The sequence below is a fragment of the Hemiscyllium ocellatum genome, chromosome 2 (genome assembly GCF_020745735.1).
Source record: "Hemiscyllium ocellatum isolate sHemOce1 chromosome 2, sHemOce1.pat.X.cur, whole genome shotgun sequence".
Classification (NCBI taxonomy): domain Eukaryota; kingdom Metazoa; phylum Chordata; class Chondrichthyes; order Orectolobiformes; family Hemiscylliidae; genus Hemiscyllium; species Hemiscyllium ocellatum.
In genome coordinates, this window is record NC_083402.1 from 29,411,566 (window position 1) to 29,432,656 (window position 21,091).

The 21,091-nt window shown below is 40.7% G+C and overlaps 2 protein-coding genes across 4 annotated transcripts in view; one reads left to right on the forward strand and one right to left on the reverse strand.

The window, feature by feature from the left end:
- Positions 1-3,229, forward strand: part of primpol (primase and polymerase (DNA-directed)) — a 36,627-nt gene extending 33,398 nt beyond the window's left edge. Inside the window, exon 13 of the mRNA XM_060835265.1 lies at positions 3,133-3,229. Coding sequence (XP_060691248.1) covers positions 3,133-3,195 — 63 coding nt within the window. The 3' untranslated portion in view covers positions 3,196-3,229. The remainder of the gene's footprint in view (positions 1-3,132) is intronic.
- cenpu (centromere protein U) overlaps positions 1-21,091 on the reverse strand; it is a 43,723-nt gene that overhangs the window by 6,343 nt on the left and 16,289 nt on the right. For all 3 annotated transcript variants that reach the window (XM_060835281.1, XM_060835290.1, XM_060835272.1), the window contains exons 5-9: positions 18,548-18,659; positions 16,997-17,275; positions 11,070-11,190; positions 6,794-6,911; positions 3,682-3,760 (exon numbers count right to left, since the gene is read on the reverse strand). In XM_060835281.1, the coding sequence (XP_060691264.1) occupies positions 3,682-3,760; positions 6,794-6,911; positions 11,070-11,190; positions 16,997-17,275; positions 18,548-18,659 (709 nt within the window). The remainder of the gene's footprint in view (positions 1-3,681; positions 3,761-6,793; positions 6,912-11,069; positions 11,191-16,996; positions 17,276-18,547; positions 18,660-21,091) is intronic.

The following is a 21,091-nucleotide window of genomic DNA, read 5'->3' on the forward strand; positions in this document are numbered from 1 at the left end:
AGGTGATCATTTTGTTAATTCCCTGTATTCAATGTGCTTGACTTAAGGTGTCTATGTACTTTGGGTAGGAGATTTAATCAACAATAAAACAGTACTGTACTATCAGACCTCTAAAAGACATGACTGGACCATCAGCAGGTGGTGAGGCAACCAGTAATAGCAGAAAATAATTTATTTGACCTTGTTCTCCCCAATCCAGTAGTTGCAGATGCATCTGCCCATGACAATACTGACACAAGTGATCACCACAAGAGTCTTTATGGAGATGAATTCACATCATCACATCAAGGTTACCTTCATCATGTCATTTGGCACTGCCATTGTGCTAAAGAGAATAAAATTTAACAATTCAGCAAATTAAAACAGGGAACCCATGAGATGCTGCAGGCCATCAGCAAGCACACTATTGCATTCACCAACAATCAGTAACCTCATAATCCAGTATAACCTCATTCTACCATTACCTTAAAGCTGGGGGATCAACTCTGGTTTAAAGAAAAGTGTATGAGGGTATACCAGGCAGGAGCAGAGCAGAAAGTGAGACTGCAACATCAGGTTATTGCCTGCAAACAGCAAAAGCAGTACCCGAAACACTGAGCCACACAATCCGATACCCAACAAACTGGATACAAGCTTAAATCCAGCCTTGAATCCTGCATGGCAACTAAATCACTAATTAGAGAAGGCAATTCCACAAATATGCCAACCCTCACTGACTGGGAGGCATTGCAAATGAATGCAAAGGACAAGGCTGAAGCATTTGCACCTATTTGCCTGAGGTTCTGAGTGAACAATTCATCTCTGCTTCTTCCCAGGATCCCAAGCATCGCAATTGTCATGTCTTCAGGCAACTGAGTTTAATCATGTGATATCAAAAATGATTGAAGGCACGCTATTCTGCAAAGTCTAAGAGACTGGATGATATTCTGGTCAGGGTACTAAAGACTAGTGCCCCAGAACTTGCTATACCGCTAACCAAATAACAGGTAAAACATCGTCATTTACCCTGTAATGTGGAAAAAACATTCTGGCATACCTTATCTATAAAAGCAGCACAATTCCACTTGGCCAATTTCTATCCCATCAGTCTACTGGATCATCAAACTGTTGACAGCAGTTATCAACAGTGCTATTGAACAGCATTTACTCAACAACAACTTGCTCCCTAATATGCGATTCCGCCAAGACCACTCAGTTTCTGACCTTCATTACTGCTTTGTTCAAGCATGGACAAATGAGCTGAACTCCAGAGGGAAATAAAATTGACATCAAGGCTGCAATTGACCAAGAGTGGCATCAAGATCCCAAACTGAAGTCACTGGAAATCAGGCAGAAAACTATCCATTGGTTGGAATCATACCTAGCACAAACGATGAAGGTTGTGGTTGTTGGAGATCCATCATCTCAGTCCCAGGGCCTCAATTGGACGCACCATCTTCAGCTGCTTCATCAATAACCTTCCTTCTATCATAGAGACAGACGTGGAATCTTCCTTGACGATTTCACGCATGTTAGAGAGATTCATCCGCAAAGATTGAGTTCAGAAAACAAAACAGTTTTGTTAACAAGTCTGAGTTCTTGAAGGCAAAAAGAATAAAAGGTTTGAGATATTCTGGTGGCTGTCGGTCTGACATCCTAGCACGTTAGTCACCATTCACAACTCAACATACTGAAGCAGTCCATGTCTAAATACAGCAAAACCTGGACAACACCTGGGTTTGGGCCGATAATTGGCAAATGACATTTGCACCACATAAGTGCTGAGCAACAATCATCTCCAACAAGAGGCAAATCGAACCATCTCTCCTTGGCGTTCAATGGTATCGCTACCATCTTGGGCATTACATTATCTAAAAACTGAACTAGACCTACCATATAAGTACCATAGCTCTAAGAACAGTCAGAGGCTCGGAATTCTGCAGCAGGTCACTCACCTGTCTCCTCAAAGCCTGTCAACTCTCTAAAGGTACAAGTTAGAGGTGTGACGAAATGCTCTCCACTTGCCTGTGTGAGTACATCTCCAATTCAAGAAGCGCAATACCACCAGCTTGGTTACCACCCCATCCATCACCTTTAACATTCACTAATTCTACCTGTTATGAAGTTGAAGGCGTGTGCTGTACCTTTAACACAGAGTGAATGCTGTTTTGCACTAAGAGTTTACAAGCACCTGTCAGATGACTAACTAGCAGTCTCAGAGTGAACTGGAAAATTGAAACTATGTAAAATTTGGCTGTGAAATAGGTACCTGATTTGGTTGCTGTTTTGACAACAATTCAAATTTAACCAGTTTAAATTATGCCCCAGAATACTAAAATCCAAACCAGTTTGAATTTATTGTTTTGCCAATATCGAATCAATGAGACAATCCAATGTCGGGGACATAAAAAAAAAAGCAGGCATTTTGAAAGTCAGACAGAAAGTAATGGCCATCGACAAAGTAACTGCCATCGAAACACTCTATCAAAGGTACCGTTTCGTATGAAAAATATTTGCAGTAAAAGAAAGACGACAACCCAGGTAGATCTTCAGCTGGAAAAAGAGAGACACAGACGACAACAGCCGCTGTATGGTTTTGAAATTAAGTTGATGTAATTTTAAAGTGTTTATTGTCACAGTATATTGTTATAGAGTTGGAGGCAGGTAATAAACAGTTAAGAGAAAGGGAAACTTAAAGTTGTGAATAGTTGTTGTTAAATGTTCACTTTTAGAGTTAAGGAATAAATTGACATTATTTTCTTTGAATAGTGGAATTTGGAAGCTCTCTGTCACTCATGTTTTAACAGATTATGAGGCGAGGTGAGCTTTTCTGGGTGTTTGGTTTAATTAACAGAAGGGTTCACTGCCTTGTCGTAACGTACCGCTGACACAGTGGCATAGAACGTATATGATCTACAAGATGCACGCAACAAGTCAAGATGGCTCTTTTGACACTACTTTCCAATTAATGTCTCCCAAACAGTTTCATCCAATGATCCCATTTGAGGAATAAAAGGCAAAGGTGTATTTGTAGGATGTGTGGGTGTGCTACATTACTCTAATTCACCCCCAATCATCAATATTCTCTCACATTCATATGCCCACTCTGGAACAGACACTGATTTACACTCACTCTCTCTCTCATAATGACAGGGTGAAAAGCCATTTGCAGCCAGGTTGCATCAGAGTGACGACATCTGTGGGATCAGGAGGTAGGGGAATGCAAGAGCCACGTTAAACTCACCAGCATGGTACAGTGCTCTCCAACAGAACCATGCTGAACAGGAGGCATGCAAGAAAGAAAGAAAAGAGGAATAACACTGATACTGGCATGTCCTCACAGGCCAATGTTCTATGTAACAACAAACATTGGTTGAACATCTGTCAATGGAGATAGTCTACACCAGATTGGCTGGTTTAGGAACTGACCATCCTGATTAACAGAAAAGAACCGTGGATGCTGTAAATCAGAAATATCATTGTATTTTGATTAGCAGAGAACTTGGCCAATGAGCCAGCGACTGATGTTTAGAACTCCTGTAACTGCTCTCCTGGGCCCTGACGTACTCACGGCCACAATTAACTCATGATCTGCAATTTGGGAAGCTCTGACCTAAATTGAGTTTGATGCCCCTTAGGTAAGATGCACCAAAATAATGGTTTGCAGTGAGTTGTGAAAATATGTATTCCTGCAGTACTTACTGTTTCAAGAATTTGCTCCTTTAAATCGGTGAAGAATCTGTCAATTACTTTTGTGCAAATGTTAGATTCCATAGACTGCCTATTAAAGTGAACAAAAACTACATTTCATTAATGAAGCATGGACTGCAGATCCAAAACTGGCAAATAAAAAAGTTTGTTTAAGTTGCAGCTTCAAACACAAGGGATCTTCTTGCATGGATTGCTTTGTTTGCATCCTCATGTGTTTATTTTAATGCAGGCATCACTTTATTCCATCTGACAAATAACATCATCAGTGACACCAGACAAATGTCCTCTACCAGTCAGCAATAACCCAGCAGATCCAGAGGCATGATTTCAAATGTTACAGGTAGAACATGCTGGTGTTCAAGAAAAACAATTACAGGTCAAAAAGAAATTGAAAACTCAAGATACAGAGACCAAATGCTGCTGAGATTTCTCAGGCTGATTATCAACATGAAATGTGTGGTACTACTCATACTTGACCAGTCAGTGGTCAACAAAATTCTGCACGATATATCGTGTGCCTTAGTTTACCTGTATTGATGTGTGGAGATCAGATATAACTGTATGGGAGCCCATTTCCATATTACTTTGTGGCAGAACATTATTACATGACCAACTATGGTTAAAATATCTCATTTTAATAGTTGAAAAGCCCGCTGTTTCTTTACACATTGACATAGATGAAAGTGAGGACTGCAGATGCTGGGAATCAGAGCTTAAAAATGTGTTGCTGGAAAAGCGCAGGTCAGGCAGCATCAAAGGAACAGGAGAATCGACGTTTCAGGCATAAGCCCTTCTTCAGGAATGAAGAGGGTGTGCCAAGCAGGTTAAGATAAAAGGTAGGGAGGAGGGACGTTGGGAATACAACAGGTGGAAGGAGGTTAAGGGGAGGGTGATAGGCTGGAGAGGGGGGTAGGGGCGGAGAGGTCGGGAAGAAGATTGCAGGTCAAGAAGGCGGTGCTGAGTCTGAGGGTTGTGACTGAGAAAAGGTGGGGGGAGAGGAAATGAGGAAGCTGGAGAAATCTGCATTCATCCCTGATGGTTGGAGGGTTCCTAGGAAGAAGATGAGGTGCTCTTCCTCCAGGCGTCATGTTGCCATGGTCTGGCGATGGAAGAGGCCAAGGACTTGCATGTCCTTGGCAGAGTGGGAGGGGGAGTTAAAGTGTTCTGCCACGGGGCGGTTGGGTTGGTTGGTGCGAGTGACCCAGAGGTGTTCTCTGAAACGTTCCGTAAGTAGGCGGCCTGTCTCCCCAAGGTATAGAGGCCACATCCGGAACGCTGATAGGGTTGGGGAGGGAAATATATCCTTGGTGGTGGGGTCTGTTTATATTTCCCTCCCCACCCCTATCAGCGTTCCGGAAAGACCACTCCCTCCGCGACTCCCTAGTCAGATCCACACCCCTCACCAACCCAACCTCCACTCCCAGCACCTTCCCCTGCAACTGCAAGAAATGCAAAACTTGCGCCTACACCTCCCCCCTCAGTTCCCTCAAAGGGATCCTTCCATATCTGTCAGAAATTCACCTGCACCTCCACACACATCATTTACTGCATCCAATGTGCCTCCTATACATTGGGGAGACAGGTCGTCTACTTGCAAAACGTTTCTGGGACACCCACACCAACCAACCCAACCGCCCCATGGCTGAACACTTTAACTCCCCCTCCCACTCCGCCAAGGACATGTAGGTCCTTGGCCTCCTCCATCACCAGACCATGGCAACACAACGCCCGGAGGAAGAGCACCTCATCTTCCGCCTAGGAATCCTCCAACCACAAGGAATGAATGCAGATTTCTCCAGCTTTCTCATTTGCCCTCTCCCTGCCTTATCTCAGTCCCAACCCTCAGACTCAGCACCACCTTCTTGACCTGCAAATCTTCTTTTCGACCTCTCCGCCCCATCACCCTCACCTTAACCTCCTTCCACCTATCGTATTCCCAACGCCCCTCCCCCAAGTCCCTCCTCCCTACCTCTTATCTTAACCTGCTTGGCACACCCTCCTCATTCCTGAAGGGCTTATGCCCGAAACGTCGACTCTCCTGTTCCTTTGATGCTGCCTGACCTGCTGCACATTTCCAGCAATGTATTTTTAAGCTACTCATCATAGTTCCAGGATTCCCTAAAACTCTTGATAGTCTATTATTTGTATGGTTTATGTAGGAAAATGAAATGGGCAATTCTGCATGCAACAAACTAATGACTATCAAATGGATTTTGATGCCCTTGATTGAGGGAGAAATGTTCACAATGACACCATTTGTCCGCTTCTAATCTTTGGAAAATGGTACTGAGTCTTTAATATTCAACTGTTAGAATCCTTGCTGATTTTTTTCATGATTTTTAAAACTCATTATTGGTTTGGAGCTATGAACTGTCAGTTGAGAGCTGAAGGTGACCTTTAGACTACAACCAACAGCTTGGTTTTACTGAAGAGGAGAACAGATAAGCTGACATTTGAACATGAGGCCAGGCCTGGAAGTTAATTACAGGTTGATTCTTGTTCAAAGAATACTCTTTGATGTTTCAGTTCTAGAGATGCATTACGCACAAACAGCTGGCAGATATTGAATGTTATCTGGGGCCTCACGTGGAGACAACCCATCTAACAAAGAGAAACTAAACCTTGAACTATCTTTTTAACTGTGTTTAAGTCAGAATGATTGTAGCAACAAAAGCTAAAGGATGAAGGATTGATTACTTCCTCGTTATCTTCCCTTTTGGAATTTCAGAGAACAGAATTTCAGTCACAAATATTAAGAGAACATTCTTTGGAGTCTACTGGAAGCTAGCTACACACATTGGTGCCTTCAGAAACCAAACAACACACAACCCATGCGCCTATGATGTTACAGTGTCCAGTATCACTAATTTATAGTGTCTGGTAATGGTTATTCAAGTCTGGTTAGGAACCACTGAAGTCAATTTTAAGGGTCATATTTTAATTTTACTGTGTTGCAAATACAGGGAGGGAGAGGCTGACTTGATTTGGCCATCTCTGTCATAACACAACTGAACGGGCAGATGAGTATTAAAAGGATTCATTAACCTTTCAAACAAATTGTTCCACAAGAGATTATATGTTACAAAACTTGTTTTGAACTTACTTGTATTCTGTAACAATTTTCTCAAAATCACTGAGAACAACTTCTAGGTCAGTGATATTTTTTGTTGACCTCTTTGTATCCTCAGAACACGAGATTTTCGCAGATGATGGACCAGCCTCTGAAAGATCAAATTAAACCAAAGTATTATTACTATAAACTGTTGTTTTATTGAATTGAAAATTTCTCTAAATGCCCCTGGAATAACACATTATTTTTGAGGATTTCAAAATTATGATACATCATCCCTTCATAAAACTGAAAAAGTCAGAAGGGTATAATTAGTGAGAAAGGAAACTGGGGTAAGAAGAGGCAACAAAACATTTTAGGATTCAGTGCTAATACAGTGCCACATAGTAGGCAAGCCCTAACGAATGGCTGTTCAAATCAAATGTTCCTTTGGTTGTTCACAACAGTCAGAGCAAGAAGTGTAATCATCTAGGCAATGCTAGCAAAAACCCCAAAAGTCTAGTGTTAAGTGATTCCACAATTGGCAGAACTAGCTGAACAATCCAACTGATTGTGCTAATAGCTACATTAACAGCAAAGTTAAGATAATCAGTTAAGTTCATAAAATGACTTATTTACATTTGCTTGAATCTCAGAATTGGAACAGGAGACAGTGACTTGACATCACAACGAACATTACAACTTTGTGCCATTTTCTTGTCTTTTCTCCATAACCCTGAATATTGTTTCTATTTAAATAAATCATCTCATGTCCTCTTAAATGCCTCAATTGAACCTGCCTCTACCACACTTCCAGGTATGGAGTTCCAGATCCTAACTATTCATTATGTGAAAAGTTCATCACATCATATTTGCTTACCTTACCAATTACCTCACATTTATGTCCACTTGTTCTCAATCCTTTTGAGGGAAAAGTTTCGACCATTCCAATCTGTTTAACCCCCTCATGCTTTTGGAAGCTTCCATTTAATCTCTCACTAACCTCCTCCTCTCTAATTATCTTCACAACTAAACTTTCTAATCCCCAGACCCATTCTTGTAAATCACTTTGGTACTTCCTCCAATGTGTTCACATCCTTCCAAAAGCTAGGAGTGTAATCAACTAGGCAATACTAGCAAAACCCAAAGTGTCTAGAGTTGTGATTCCGCAATTGGCAGAACTAGCTGAACAATCCCAACTGATTGTGCTAATAGCTACCTTAACAGCAAAGTTAACATAATCAATTGAGACAGTACATCAGCTGAGGTTGAACTAGTATTCAAAATAAGTTCTAACAAGTTTAACATAACCTCCTTGCTCCTGTATGCTATATAGCTATTAATATAGTTTAAGATACCATATATGTTATTAACTGCTCAAGCTTTTCAACTTTTCACCTTTGGTGACTTACACACATATTAACTGAAGTCTCTCTGCTCCTGCACACACTTCATTTTCTACTACATCTCTATGTTCAATCAATATGTATCATCTCTCCACATTAAACTTCATCTGTCACCTGAAACAAGTGAGCTTCGGCAGCCTATCATGTCCAATTATTTTCACCATGGCAACACCTTGGTCAATCAGGGCTGACTTGCTAACCAAACACCCTTCTTTGCTTCTATAGTATAAAGTATTGTGACGATTTGAAATTTAACATTTTTGTCTTGATGAGTGCAAGGTCAACGGGTTTAGCAACATAGCTGTTTACCATGTGCTAAAGGGTAACTGTTTAGACAACAGAGGAAAAAAAAGCAAAACAGATAGGCAGAAAGAAAGGTTATGAGCACAAATTTACTGAAGTTGTTTTCATTTCTCACACAATATAATCACACAAAAGAAAATTTAAGGAATATTAAGTTATCTGAAGGAATGTCTACACCACTATTATTTGAATTTTTAAAAATGTATTCTTTCACGGGTTGTGGGTGTCACTAGCAAGGCCAGCATTTGTTGTGCATCCCTAACTGCTGCCTCGAACTGATTGGCTTGCTTGACCATTTCATAGAGGAGTTAAGAGTCAATTACATTGTTGTGGATCACAGTCACATGCAGCCAGATTGTGTAAAGACTAAAGTCTTTCCCAAAAGGACATTGATGAACTAGATGGATTTTTATTACAATTGACAATTGTCACATGGTTACAATTACTGAGACTGATTTTCAATTTCAGATTTATTAAGTGAATTCAATATCACCAGCTGCTATGATACAATTTGAACCCAGGACATTAGCCTGGACCTTAGCTAGTCCGGTAACATAATTAATACCCCCATAATTAAATCCCCTTACTCTTGATAACAATTTAGCAAATCTATATTTTACCCATTCCAAGGCAAAGATATCCTCTTGAAATATAGTATGCAGAGTGAAACAGTATTGTAGATGCAACAGGACAGAGCTATACATGTAGTACATCTTCTCACTACTCTGTAGTCTCAGAGGACACGATAGGCTGCTGAAGCTCACATGTTTCAGTGGAGAAATGAGAGATGATACATTTTGATTGAGCATGGAGATGTAGTATAAAATGAAGGGTGTGCAAGAGCAGAGAAACCTCGTTAATATGCGTGTAAATCAGAAAGCTTGAGCAGTTAATAAAATAGACAGTATTTTAAACTATATTAATAACTACATAGCATACAGGAGCAAAGTGGTCATGTTAAACTTGTTAGAACATATTTTGAATATTAATTCAACCTCAGCTGATGTACTGTCTACCACTCTGGGCACCACACTTTTGAAAGGATGTGAACACTTTGGTGAGAGTACCAAAGTGATCTACAAGAATGGGTCTGGGGATGAGAAATTTTAGTTATGAAGATGAATTAGAGGAGGAGGTAGTTAGGGAGAGATTAAATGGAAGCTTCCAAAATCACGAGGGGGAGTTTCAGGAGTGGGATAAAACAATATATTGCCATAAGTTTAACAAGGGTATAAATATTGGCATATACATTTGGGCTAAATGGTCTGTTTTTGTTATGGTCAGAGAGATACAGCACTATAGAGATGAATATCGCTGAAGAATCTGGTCTCATCCACAATTTTTCACTGGCAATGAGGTAACCTAATGTTGTGGTTCTGTTCGCCAAGCTGGGAGTTTTTCTTGCAAACGTTTCGTCCCCTTTCTAGGTGACATCTTCAGTGCTTGGGAGCCTCCTGTGAAGCACTTCTGTGCTGATTCCTCCGGCATTTATACTGGTTTGAATCTGCCGCTTCTGGGTGTCAGTAGATGTTCGCTGCAGTGGCCGGTATATGGGGTCTAGGTCGATGTGTCTGTTAATCGAATTCGTGGATGAGTGCCATGCTTCTAGAAATTCCCTGGCTGTTCTCTGTTTGGCCTGTCCTATAATAGTGGTGTTGTCCCAATCGAATTCATGTTGTTTGTCATCTGAGTGTACGGCTACTAGGGACAGCTGGTCGTGTCGTTTCGTGGCCAGTTGGTGTTCATGGATGCGGGTTGTTAGCTGTCTTCCTGTTTGTCCTATGTAGTGTTTTGTGCAGTCCTTGCATGGGATTTTGTAAACTACGTTGGTTTTGCTGCTGCTGGGTATCGGGTCCTTTGTCCTGGTGAGTTGTTGTCTGAGAGTGGCTGTTGGTTTGTGTGCTGTTATGAGTCCTAGTGGTTGCAGCAGTCTGGCTGTCAGTTCAGCACAAAACACTACATAGGACAAACAGGAAGACAGCTAAAAACCCGCATCCATGAACACCAACTGGCCACGAAATGACACGACCAGCTATTCCTAGTAGCCACACACACAGATGACAAACAACATGAATTCGATTGGGGCAACACCACTATTATAGGACAGGCCAAACAGAGAACAGCCAGGGAATTTCTAGAAGCATGGCACTCATCCACGAATTCGATTAACAGACACATCGACCTAGACCCTATATACCGGCCACTGCAGCGAACAGCTACTGACAACCGGAAGCGGCAGATTCAAACCAGTATAAGTGCCGGAGGAATCAGCACAGAAGCGCTTCACAGGAAGCTCCCAAGTACTGAAGATGTCACCTAGAAAGGGGACGAAACGTTTGCAAGAAAAACTCCCAGCTCGGCGAACAGAACCACAACAACGAGCACCCAAGCTACAAATCTTCTCACAAACTTTGAAGAGGTAACCTAATCTCTGGACAATGTTTGAAAAATATTTCTGAAGTATTTGTATTTGAAATTATGCTTCCAAATAATGTTTGTAAACCTATTACAAAAGGAACATTTATTCCCTTCCCCCTCCACCACCCCCTTACAGCAGTCATGTATTTTATACAATTATTATTCTCTTTAGCATGTCTGTGCTGCCTTATTCATGCCCTAACCTGCAGTAAGAGATCTTGATGCAGTTGTATTACAAAAGGCATCAGGTCCAGTTGTTCTTGTGACCAAAGTTTGTTTTCTTTTCAGCCTATTGGAGTTAACATTATCTTGTAGAGAAGGTTCCTGTCAGTTAAGAGAAAGTATTATCAAAAATTGTCCATTTTTAGGTAAAGTATCAAAAACAACTCTCATGAATTGTATACCTTGACAGTATGCATAAAAGTTGAAGTTAAACTTAAACCATTGCTATTTTTATTTTTAAAGGTTTTATTCTGCCAAAATTTCTTCCAATCAGCCTTGAAAACTCCTTGATAGAAAACAACATTACAAGGATAATATGCATTCATACTCACCAAATATCAAACATATACAGCTTTCTTCCAGGACAGATCTATTAGAAATACTAGACACAAATTTTGCTAAATCGTTCAGAGATTCAACAAATGCAAAGCTTTTTTTGTTACAGTGTCACCACATTGCTACTATACCTCTCCTCTTTTCAAGATTTGAATAAAGATCTTTTGTTGTCAGTGTATCGCTATTCTCTTGACTTCAGACATCTTTAATTGCAATATTTTTCTTGGTCAACTTCAGGTTCATCTGATAAGCTTTGCCTATCATTCACACTAGATTTTCATCATTGTCAGCAATGGCATCTTCTATTTTCTGTCTGTATATATAATCTCGCAAATGACCAACTGTAGCTTCCACACCAAGAAGATTATTAACTGTCTCATTATCTGCATTGATATACCCATGAAGTCATGGAATTGCTAAACATCATATGCTATCATCGGTATTTTCCAAAGGTGTCTAGAAATAGTAAGAAAACTATTGTTTTCATCTAGTTACACATGCCAGTAGCTATCCTTCACATATAGACTTGCCTTGGCTCGCAAAGTAATCAATTATGATGCTACCACGCCACCTTAATCTTTGTTCTGGATTGCCATTTTGAGACACTTCACACAGGTCTTATGGTGAAGTTGTATGACACACTGACATGCATCGGACACTTAAGGAGATCATCAGTTCACCATAAGCAGCCAGTGTTCCAAACAGTTACTTCATAAAATGAACACCAAATCTCATCTCTATACTAAACCTAGACAAATGGAAAAGCTGAGGCATCAGTGAAGGCTAAAGGAATCCAAGAAACCAAGCAAATGCAGCAAGATTCAACGGCTTCTGTGCAATTCATATGCAGAGATAGACAAGAATAATGAACTGCTCATGCATGAGAATGGTCATGTGTATATTGTGGAACTCAAAAAGTAAGTATTATTGAAAGCAAATATATTTTGGTATGAAAATGGGGATGTTTGGGCGAGAAATGCATTCTGTACCACTGCGCCTCCTGGCTTGCTGTAGTCATGCAGCCTCTAATGTCAACTTGTAGCCAACTTTCATAAATCACCATATAGGTCAGACTGTAAACTTGAAAGATTAGAGCAACAGATATTGTTTGGTAGGCATTCCATACAAAGTGAAACTATAATGCTCTAGAAATGTTAGCTTTTCTTTTATAATTGTCAGTAAGTGGTCACTTAAATAAATAACCTAGTAAATATCAAAAAGAGGATTGAATTTCACCAAAATGCATGTTAAAAACATTATTTACGGAATTGTGAACTATTGGCTTGTAATCGTTCAGATCAATAAGATTAAAAGGAAGGATTCGCATTATAATAAAATCATAATCCAAACTTTTCTGTGTGCTGTTTTATAGGCCATCGCTAGTTGCCTTTGAAAAGGTGACTGTGATCCAACCATTTGGTTTAGGTGCATCAACAGTAACATTAGGTAGGGAGTTCCAGGAGTTTGACCCAGCCTGGCACACTGAACAGTGATATATTTCCAAGTCAGGATGATGCAGTGGCGTTCCCATGTATATGCTGTCCTTGACCTTCTGATAGTAGTAGTCAGGAGTTTGCAAGATGCTGTCAAAAGAGCATTGATAAATATTTACAGTGAATTTTGTAGATGGTACAAACTACCACTGAGCAAAGATGGTGGAGAAAATGAATGTCTGTGGATGTGGTGTCAATCAAGCTGACTGCTTTGTCCTAGACAATGTCAAGCTTCTTGAGTATTGTTGAAGTTGCACTCATTCAGGTAACTGGGGAGTATTCCATCACATTTCTGAATTATGCCTTGTAGATAGAGTCAAAGAGATGTACAGCATGAATACAGACCCTTCGGTCCAACCCGTCCATGCCAACCAGATATCCCAACCCAAACTAGTCCCAAACAGTACCCGGCCCATATCCCTCCAAACCCTTCCTATTCATATACCCATCCAAATGTCTCTTAAATGTTGCAATTGTACCAGCCTCCTCTGGCAGCTCATTCCATACACTACCACCCTCTGCGTGAAAAAGTTGCCCCTTAGGTCTCTTTTATATCTTTCCCCTCTCACCCTAAACCTATGCCCTCTAATTCTGGACTCCCTGACCGGAGATGGGTTGCTCACTGCTGGATTTCTAGCCTCTGACCTGCTCTTGTAGCCACAGTATTTATATGGCTATTTCAGTTCAATTTCTGGTCAATGGTAATCTCTAGACATTGAAAGTGGGGGATTCAACTATGGTAATGACATTGAATGTCAAGGAGATATGATAAGATTCTCTCTTAAGAGATGGTAATTGCCTGACACTTGGGAGATGTGAGTATTACTTGCTACTTGTCAGCCTAAGCTTGGATATTGTTTTGCTGCATTTGGTCATGGATTGCTTAAGTATTTGAGGAGTCATTGATGATGCTGAACAATTTGTAGTCATCAGCAAACATTCCCACTTCTGATCTAGGTTGGAGGGAACATCAATTCTGAAGCAGCTGAAGGTTGGCCCTCAGGCACTCAAATTAAGTCTCCATAATCGAACCACATCATAGGGGTGCCCTCTCATTAGAGACATAACTGGTGGTGATTTAACCTGAGGGCCACCCACCTCAGGCAAGGGGAGAGGTTGAGAAGGAGAGTTCTTCATAGTAACCTCAGCCAGAGTGAGGATTGAACCCACTCTATTGCCATCACACATCTTCACAAACCAACTATCCAGCCAACTGAGCTAAACTGACACCCGCCAAGGACACTACCCTGAGGAATACCTGCAAACATGTTCTAGAACTAAGATGACCGACCAACAACAAAAATCATTTTCCTTTAGCCAGGTTTGACTCCCAACCAAAATTCCCTCTAACTGTACCTAGCTACTCCAATGTTTCATACATAGCAATTAGTGTCAGCACACCAATCATGCCATCAACTTCCCATTCCAGAATTCATTACCATGCATGAATCTTGGAAGCACACACAGCCCAAAAGAAAATTAGAGGCAATGCTGCTCCTAACAAGGCAGAGTTTATTCTGATTCTCATTGACTCCAATTTTGCTGGGTCTTCTTAATGCCACACTCAATTTAATGCAGCTTGGATGTCAAGGGAAATCATTTCACCTCACCTCATTTGAACCAATGCCGTAACATGGTTGAAGAAGCTAGCAGCCCTTGCAGAATCCAAACTGAGTGATAATTATTGCTGAGCAAGTGGTGTTTGATAGCCCTATTGACATCTTTCATCACTTCATTAATGATGGAGAGTAGTGATGGCCAGTAATTGGCCAGGTTGAATTATCTGGCCAATTTTTCACATTCTTGAGTAGTGCTGTAGCTATACTGGAACAAAGAACAATACAGCACAGGAACAGGCCCTTTGGGTCTTCAAGCCTGCGCCAATCCAGATCATCCATCTGGACCTACCACCTATTTTCTAAGGATCTGCATCCCTTTGCTCCCTGCCCATTCATGTATCTGTCTAGATACATCTTTAATGACACTATCGTTCCCCCCCTACCACGCCGCTGGCGACACATTCCAGGCACCCACCACCCTTGCGTGAAGAAGTTTCCATGTGTATCTCCTATAAACTTTTCCCCTCTCACTTTGAACTAGTGACCCCTAGTAATTGAGTCCTCCACTCTGGGAATAAGTTTCTTGCTATCTACCCTGTCTACACCTCTCATGATTTTGTAGGCCTCAATCAGGTCCCCCCTCAACCTCCTTCTTTCCAATGAAAATAATCCTAATCTATTCATTCTCTCTCATAGCTAGCACCCTCCATACTAGGCAACATCCTGGTGAACCTCCTCTGCCTCTCTCCAAAGCACCCATATCTTTTGGTAATGTAACGACAGTTTAGCTAGCGATCTGGAATACAAGTCTTCAGCACTAATGCTGAAGTTGTCAGGGTGTATAAGCTTTGCAGCAGCTAGTGCATCCAGAAATTTCTTCTTATCAAGTGCAGTAGAGTGAATTGGATGAAGATTAGAATCTGTAATGCTGGGAACCTCTGCAAAGGCCAATTTGGATAATCTACTCAGCACTTCTGGTTGAAGATTATTGTAAATGCTTATTTTTTGAACTGATTTTCTAGGCTATCCTATTGTTGAGAAAGGAATATTTGTGGAGCCTCGTCATCCAGTGACTTACATAATTATCCACTATCATTCCCAACCAAGCCTTTGGTTGTGGAATTGCTTAGCTCTGTCTTTAACTTGCTGCTTATACTGCTTAAACAGTAGTTCTGTTTTGTAGCTTCACTCAGTTGACACTTCATTTTCGGGTATGCCTGGTACTGCTCTTGGCATGCCTTCCTACACTCTTCATCAAAGCAGGCTGATCCCGGCTTAGGGATAATAGTAGAATAGGAAATATGTCAGGTCTTGAGGAAACAGATTGTGATCAAATACAATTCCATTGCTGCTGATGGATCATGGGACTTAATTTATGCCCACTCTTGAATTGCTACAACTGTATGAAATATCTCCCATTTAGTATGGCAATAGTACCATACAGCACTATGGACGGTTTTCTCAATAAAGACAGGATTTCATCTTCACATCAACTGTGGGGTAGTCATTCCTCCTACTAATGGACAGATTTGTGACAATCAGGTCAAATATACCTCTCCTTATTACCTGCTGCAGACCCAAACTAGCTGCTATGTCCTTATGATTCAACCAGCTCATTCAGTAGTAGTATGGCCGAGCCACTCTTGGAGATGGGTGGTGAAGATCCCCACCCAGAATACAATCTACACCCTAACCACCTTTGGTGCTTCCTTCAAGTTGTACACTAATGATTCATCAGCCAAATGAGGGCTAATGTGTGGTAGTCTGGAAGAGGTCTCTTTGCTCATGTTTGACGTAATGCCATGAGATTTCATTGAGTCCAGAGATAATGCTGAGGACTCGAGACTGTATACCACTGTACCACCACCTCTGATGGATCTGTCAATGGAACAATATGTAACCAGAGATGATGTTGATGATATCTGTAATTTACAATTTTGTGAATATGGTGATGTGCTGTTGCTTGAACAATCTGAGAGAACTCTCCTAGTTTTTGCTCTAGCCTCTACATGTTAGAAAGAGGACTCTGCAGGGTAGGCAAATCTGTAATTGCTTCATCATCTACAATGGCTTAGTTAATGCCATTATCCTTTCAGCAGTTGATACAACTGAATAGCTTGTTAGGCCATTTGAGAAGGCGGTTAAGATTCAACCACATTGCTGTGGGTCTGGATTCACATGTAGGCCAGCTAGATAAGGACATTAGTGTATCAAATATTATTTACTACAATCGACAATGGTCTCATGGTTCATTTTACCACATTAGAATTCTATAATCTCCCATGGTGAGATTGGAACTTGGGTTCCCAGAACATTATGTGGGTATCTGAATGACATGCTCAGCAACAATGCCTCAAGCTTATCATGATACCATAAAATCACTTTGCTTTAGTTTCACAGGATAGTAAGGTTAAGATTCACAGTTACCTATTAAACCTTCTGCACTTTAACAGCCATGTCAATTTCCTTGGTGTGGCCAAACAAAAAGAATTATACTGAATCAAAAAGCAAGTTGCTTACCATGGAAGGCTCTGCATGAAAAGAGGAGTTCCTGCTGTGAGCTGTTGATGCACTTGCTCTTTTGCTGCTTTGCCTTTTTCGCTTTGAAAGAGATGCCCGAGTTTCAAGCAGCGATTTCTTTGTTCTACCAGTCAAAGCAGCACCCTGCCGATTTCTAGAGTTCCCATCACTGGGATTTGTTACTCCACTTGTCCGTGACCGAGTACCCTCTGATCGTTTGGAGGCTTTACTGGATTGCGAATTGGATACTGCTTTCAACTTCACCAATTCAGTTTCTGCCTTTGAAACATTTTTTTTTAAATGAGGCAAAGCAAATCAAAATTGGCAACTTAGACAGAAATGGCCCTGAATTACACATTCCAACATTTTCTCTCCATTCATGTGAACATATATTTCTCATAACAATGAAATTGGAACATGTAAATTTCTTGAGAATTTTAAACAGGGTAAGTGCTTAAAACGGTTTCTCCTGGCTGGATCATCTAGAACACAGGGTCACAGTCTCAGAATAAGGGGCCAATTATATGGATTGAGATGAGGAGAAATTATTTCACACAAATATGACAATCTTTTGAATAAAAACAAATTTTGCTGGAAATGTTCAGCAGGTCTGGCAGCATCTGTGAAGAGAAATCAAAGTTAATGTTTCGGTTGTGGTGACCCTTCAACAAAGTTCTTTGATTTCTTTTCACAGATGCTGCCAGACCTGATGAGCTTTCCCAGCAATTTCGGTTTTTGTTGCTGATTTACAGCATTTGCATTTTTTTGGTTTTTATTTAATATTTTGAACCATCTACCTCAAACAGCTGTGGATGCTCAGCCACTGAGTAGAAAGGTAATAAGGCAGAAGTAGGTTTTTGGGAATTGAGGACATTAATGGACATTAAGACATTGTGGGAATTTAAAATTGAAATGAAAGATCAGCCATGAACTTGCTGAATGGTAGCACGAGGAGCTAAATAGCCTGCTGTAGCAAAATCAAATCAATCTTACAATTAAAAAGCATGTTTTTAATTGTAGCTGCAAGTCTGAGGACTGTCTTATACTTTAACAAGATATTTGCATTTCTAGTATGGAAAAGCAAGTTAAAACCTTTCCTTGGAAAATATTTAGTAAGAAAAAAAACTTTGTTTTGCTGTTACACTATAAGATGAATTATGGGGATAAAATGATTATTAGATTAGATTACTTTAGATTAGATTAGATTAGATTACTTACAGTGTGGGAATAGGCCCTTCGGTCCAACAAGTCCACACCGACTGCCGAAGCGCAACCCACCCATACCCCTACATTTGCCCCTTACCTAACACTACGGGCAATTTAGCATGGCCAATTCACCTGACCCGCACATCTTTGGACTGTGGGAGGAAACCCACGCAGACATGGGGAGAACATGCAAACTCCACACAGTCAGTCGCCTGAGACGGGAATTGAACCCAGGTCTCTGGCGCTGTGAGGCAGCAGTGCTAACCACTGTGCCACCCTAATTATGTTATGTTAATGATTATGTTAATAATGAATGTTCTACTTGACTTAAATTTGAGCAAATACCTTCTGAAGAGACTCTGTTGTACTTTCATTCGATGCCTCATTGTTCACATCTTCTGTATTCATTTCACTTTCTTCTGCTTCCACACCTTCAGATATGCGAGTCAAAGCACTGCTATACTCAAAAGGAATGAGAATAGGGTATCATAAGGAAAAACAGACTTTCATGAAGCAAGAAAGTTGGCAGCAAGGAGAGTGGGATTTGTGGGATATCAGTGCACAGCATGAGTACAAAAATCAGGGCTGAGGCTTGAGACCTGCATCACTTATTTGGGAGTCAGAAAGTCAATAAGCCCTGTGGAGGGGCAGTGCAAAGTCGGGGTATACAGACTGGAGCGAGGCTTAACAGTACACCATTTACGTGGGAGCTGGAGGAGGAGGAGTGGACCTGTGGGTGAGATGAGCAGAGGAGGAGTATATAAATTGGGACCAAGGCTACACCAGTTACCTGGGAGTCAAAGAACAGCAGGAGGTAAGGCTTCAAGACCAATGGGAGGAGTAGACTGTGCCAAATTTGAAATACTTAAAAAAAAAGGGCCACCTCACGACAAACAAAATTTATACTGTTATGGATTCTTAATAACTTACTGTAGATTAGAAAAAAAGTTATTTATAAAACAAGTAGGTGTATTGGATTTAACTCAGAAGTTGGAGCTAATATAAAGTAATAAAAATAACACAGGAGATGTAAAGTTCAGAATTAAAGTTAAGATGTCCAAAGAGTTTGATTTTCAAACTAGTGTTTGGGGTGCAATAAGGTTCTGAGCATGATTAGTATTTCTTAAAGGAAGTAACTAACAAGCTTTATCTAAAGGGAAGTCATGACAGTGCAGCTCACACCCAGGATATGCTCCTCCTTCGCTATGTGAGAAGCCATGGACACTTCTTGAGTTCCTAGCGGCTACATACGTAGGATGTGCATCCAGCTGCAGCTGCTGATTAACCACATTTAACCGCTGGAGTGGGGGAATGGACTCACTGTGGAGCCACTAGGTAGAGTAGCAGAAAGCAGGCAGTGCAGGAATCTCACGTGGCCATGCTTTTCGTTAACAGATACACCATTTTGGACTGTTGGGTGGTTGAGGGCAGGACGTGTGTTGGGGTGGGGGGGGGGGGGGGGGGGGGTGACTGGAAGACTTCTCAAGACTGCAGCAGAAACTAGTTGGGATTCTTTATTAAGATGGACAAGTGAAGCAATATAGTGCAATGAGAAAGGATCATTTACCAATCTTGTGCAAGATCCCTTGGGGAAGTGAAAAGTGATGTTCTTGAAGTCAAACTAGGGTGCTGAGTCTAGATAAAGGAAACTATGAAAGTAAGTCACAATGGACAAGGATAATTGGGAAACCTTACTAAAAAGGTTGATAGTGGATGGGCAATGGTTCATATTTAAAGAAAATGTGCATGAGTTACAGCAATGGTGCAAAAATAAAAGAGGAAAGGTGGCTCAATCATGGCTGTCAAAATAAATTAGTGACAGCATTAGATCCAAAGAGAAGGCATATAAAATTGTCAGAAACGGCAAGCCTGAGTATCCGGAGCATTTTAGACCTAAGCAAATAGTGGGAAAGAAAATTGATCAAGAGGGGAAAACAAGAGTATAAGAGCAAAATATCAGGGAACGTAGAAACTAATGGCGAAAGCTTCTATGAAATGCAAAGAGGAAGAATTTAGTAAAGACAAATATAGATTCATTAGTAAGAAGCTGAGGGAATGATAATGGGGAGCAAAGAAATGGTAGGAAGATTTCACACGTACATTGATCCTCTATCATGAAAGAGGGTACTAATAATCTTCTAGAAATGTTAGGAAACCAAGGGTCTAATGATACGGCAGAATTGAAGGAACTTAAAAGGTATTAGTAAGAAAACAATATTGGGGAAATTAATGGGGTTAAAGGCTGAGACTTAATAATGTATATCCCAGAGTACTAAAGGAAGTGTCTCAGAAATATTCAATGACTTGGAAACAATCTTCCAAAAATTCTATCAACTCTGGAGCAGTTCCTACACAATAAGAGATGGCAAATGTAGCACCATGATTTGAAGAGGAAAAAAAACCTTGCAGATAAGTTAACTTGATGATGTCAGTAGATGGGAAAATGCTGGCTGTTATTATAAAAGCTCTAAGGGCTGAAACCTGCTCCTAGTTTCTATGATGCTTTGTTCGTGTACTGACAACTAGTTCAACCCACCAGATAACTTCAGAGATATCTACAAAAGGGTATGGAATGAGCTGCCAGAGGAAGTGGTGGAGGTGGTACATTTACAACATTTAAAAGGCATCTGAATGAGTATGTGAACAGGAAGGGTTTAGAGGGATATGAGCCAAGTGCTGGCAAACAGCACTAAATTAGGTTAGGATATGTGGTGGTCACGGACAAGTCGGACCAAAGGGTCTTTTTCCATGCTGTACATTTCCATGACTCTAAGGAAACCGCAAGAAGGAAAATTAAAAGAAAACACTGAGCAATGCTTTCTACTTCCATGCTTTGAACTTACTTGTCTGAGACAAAGCTACTAATTTAGCTAATTATTTGAAACAAAT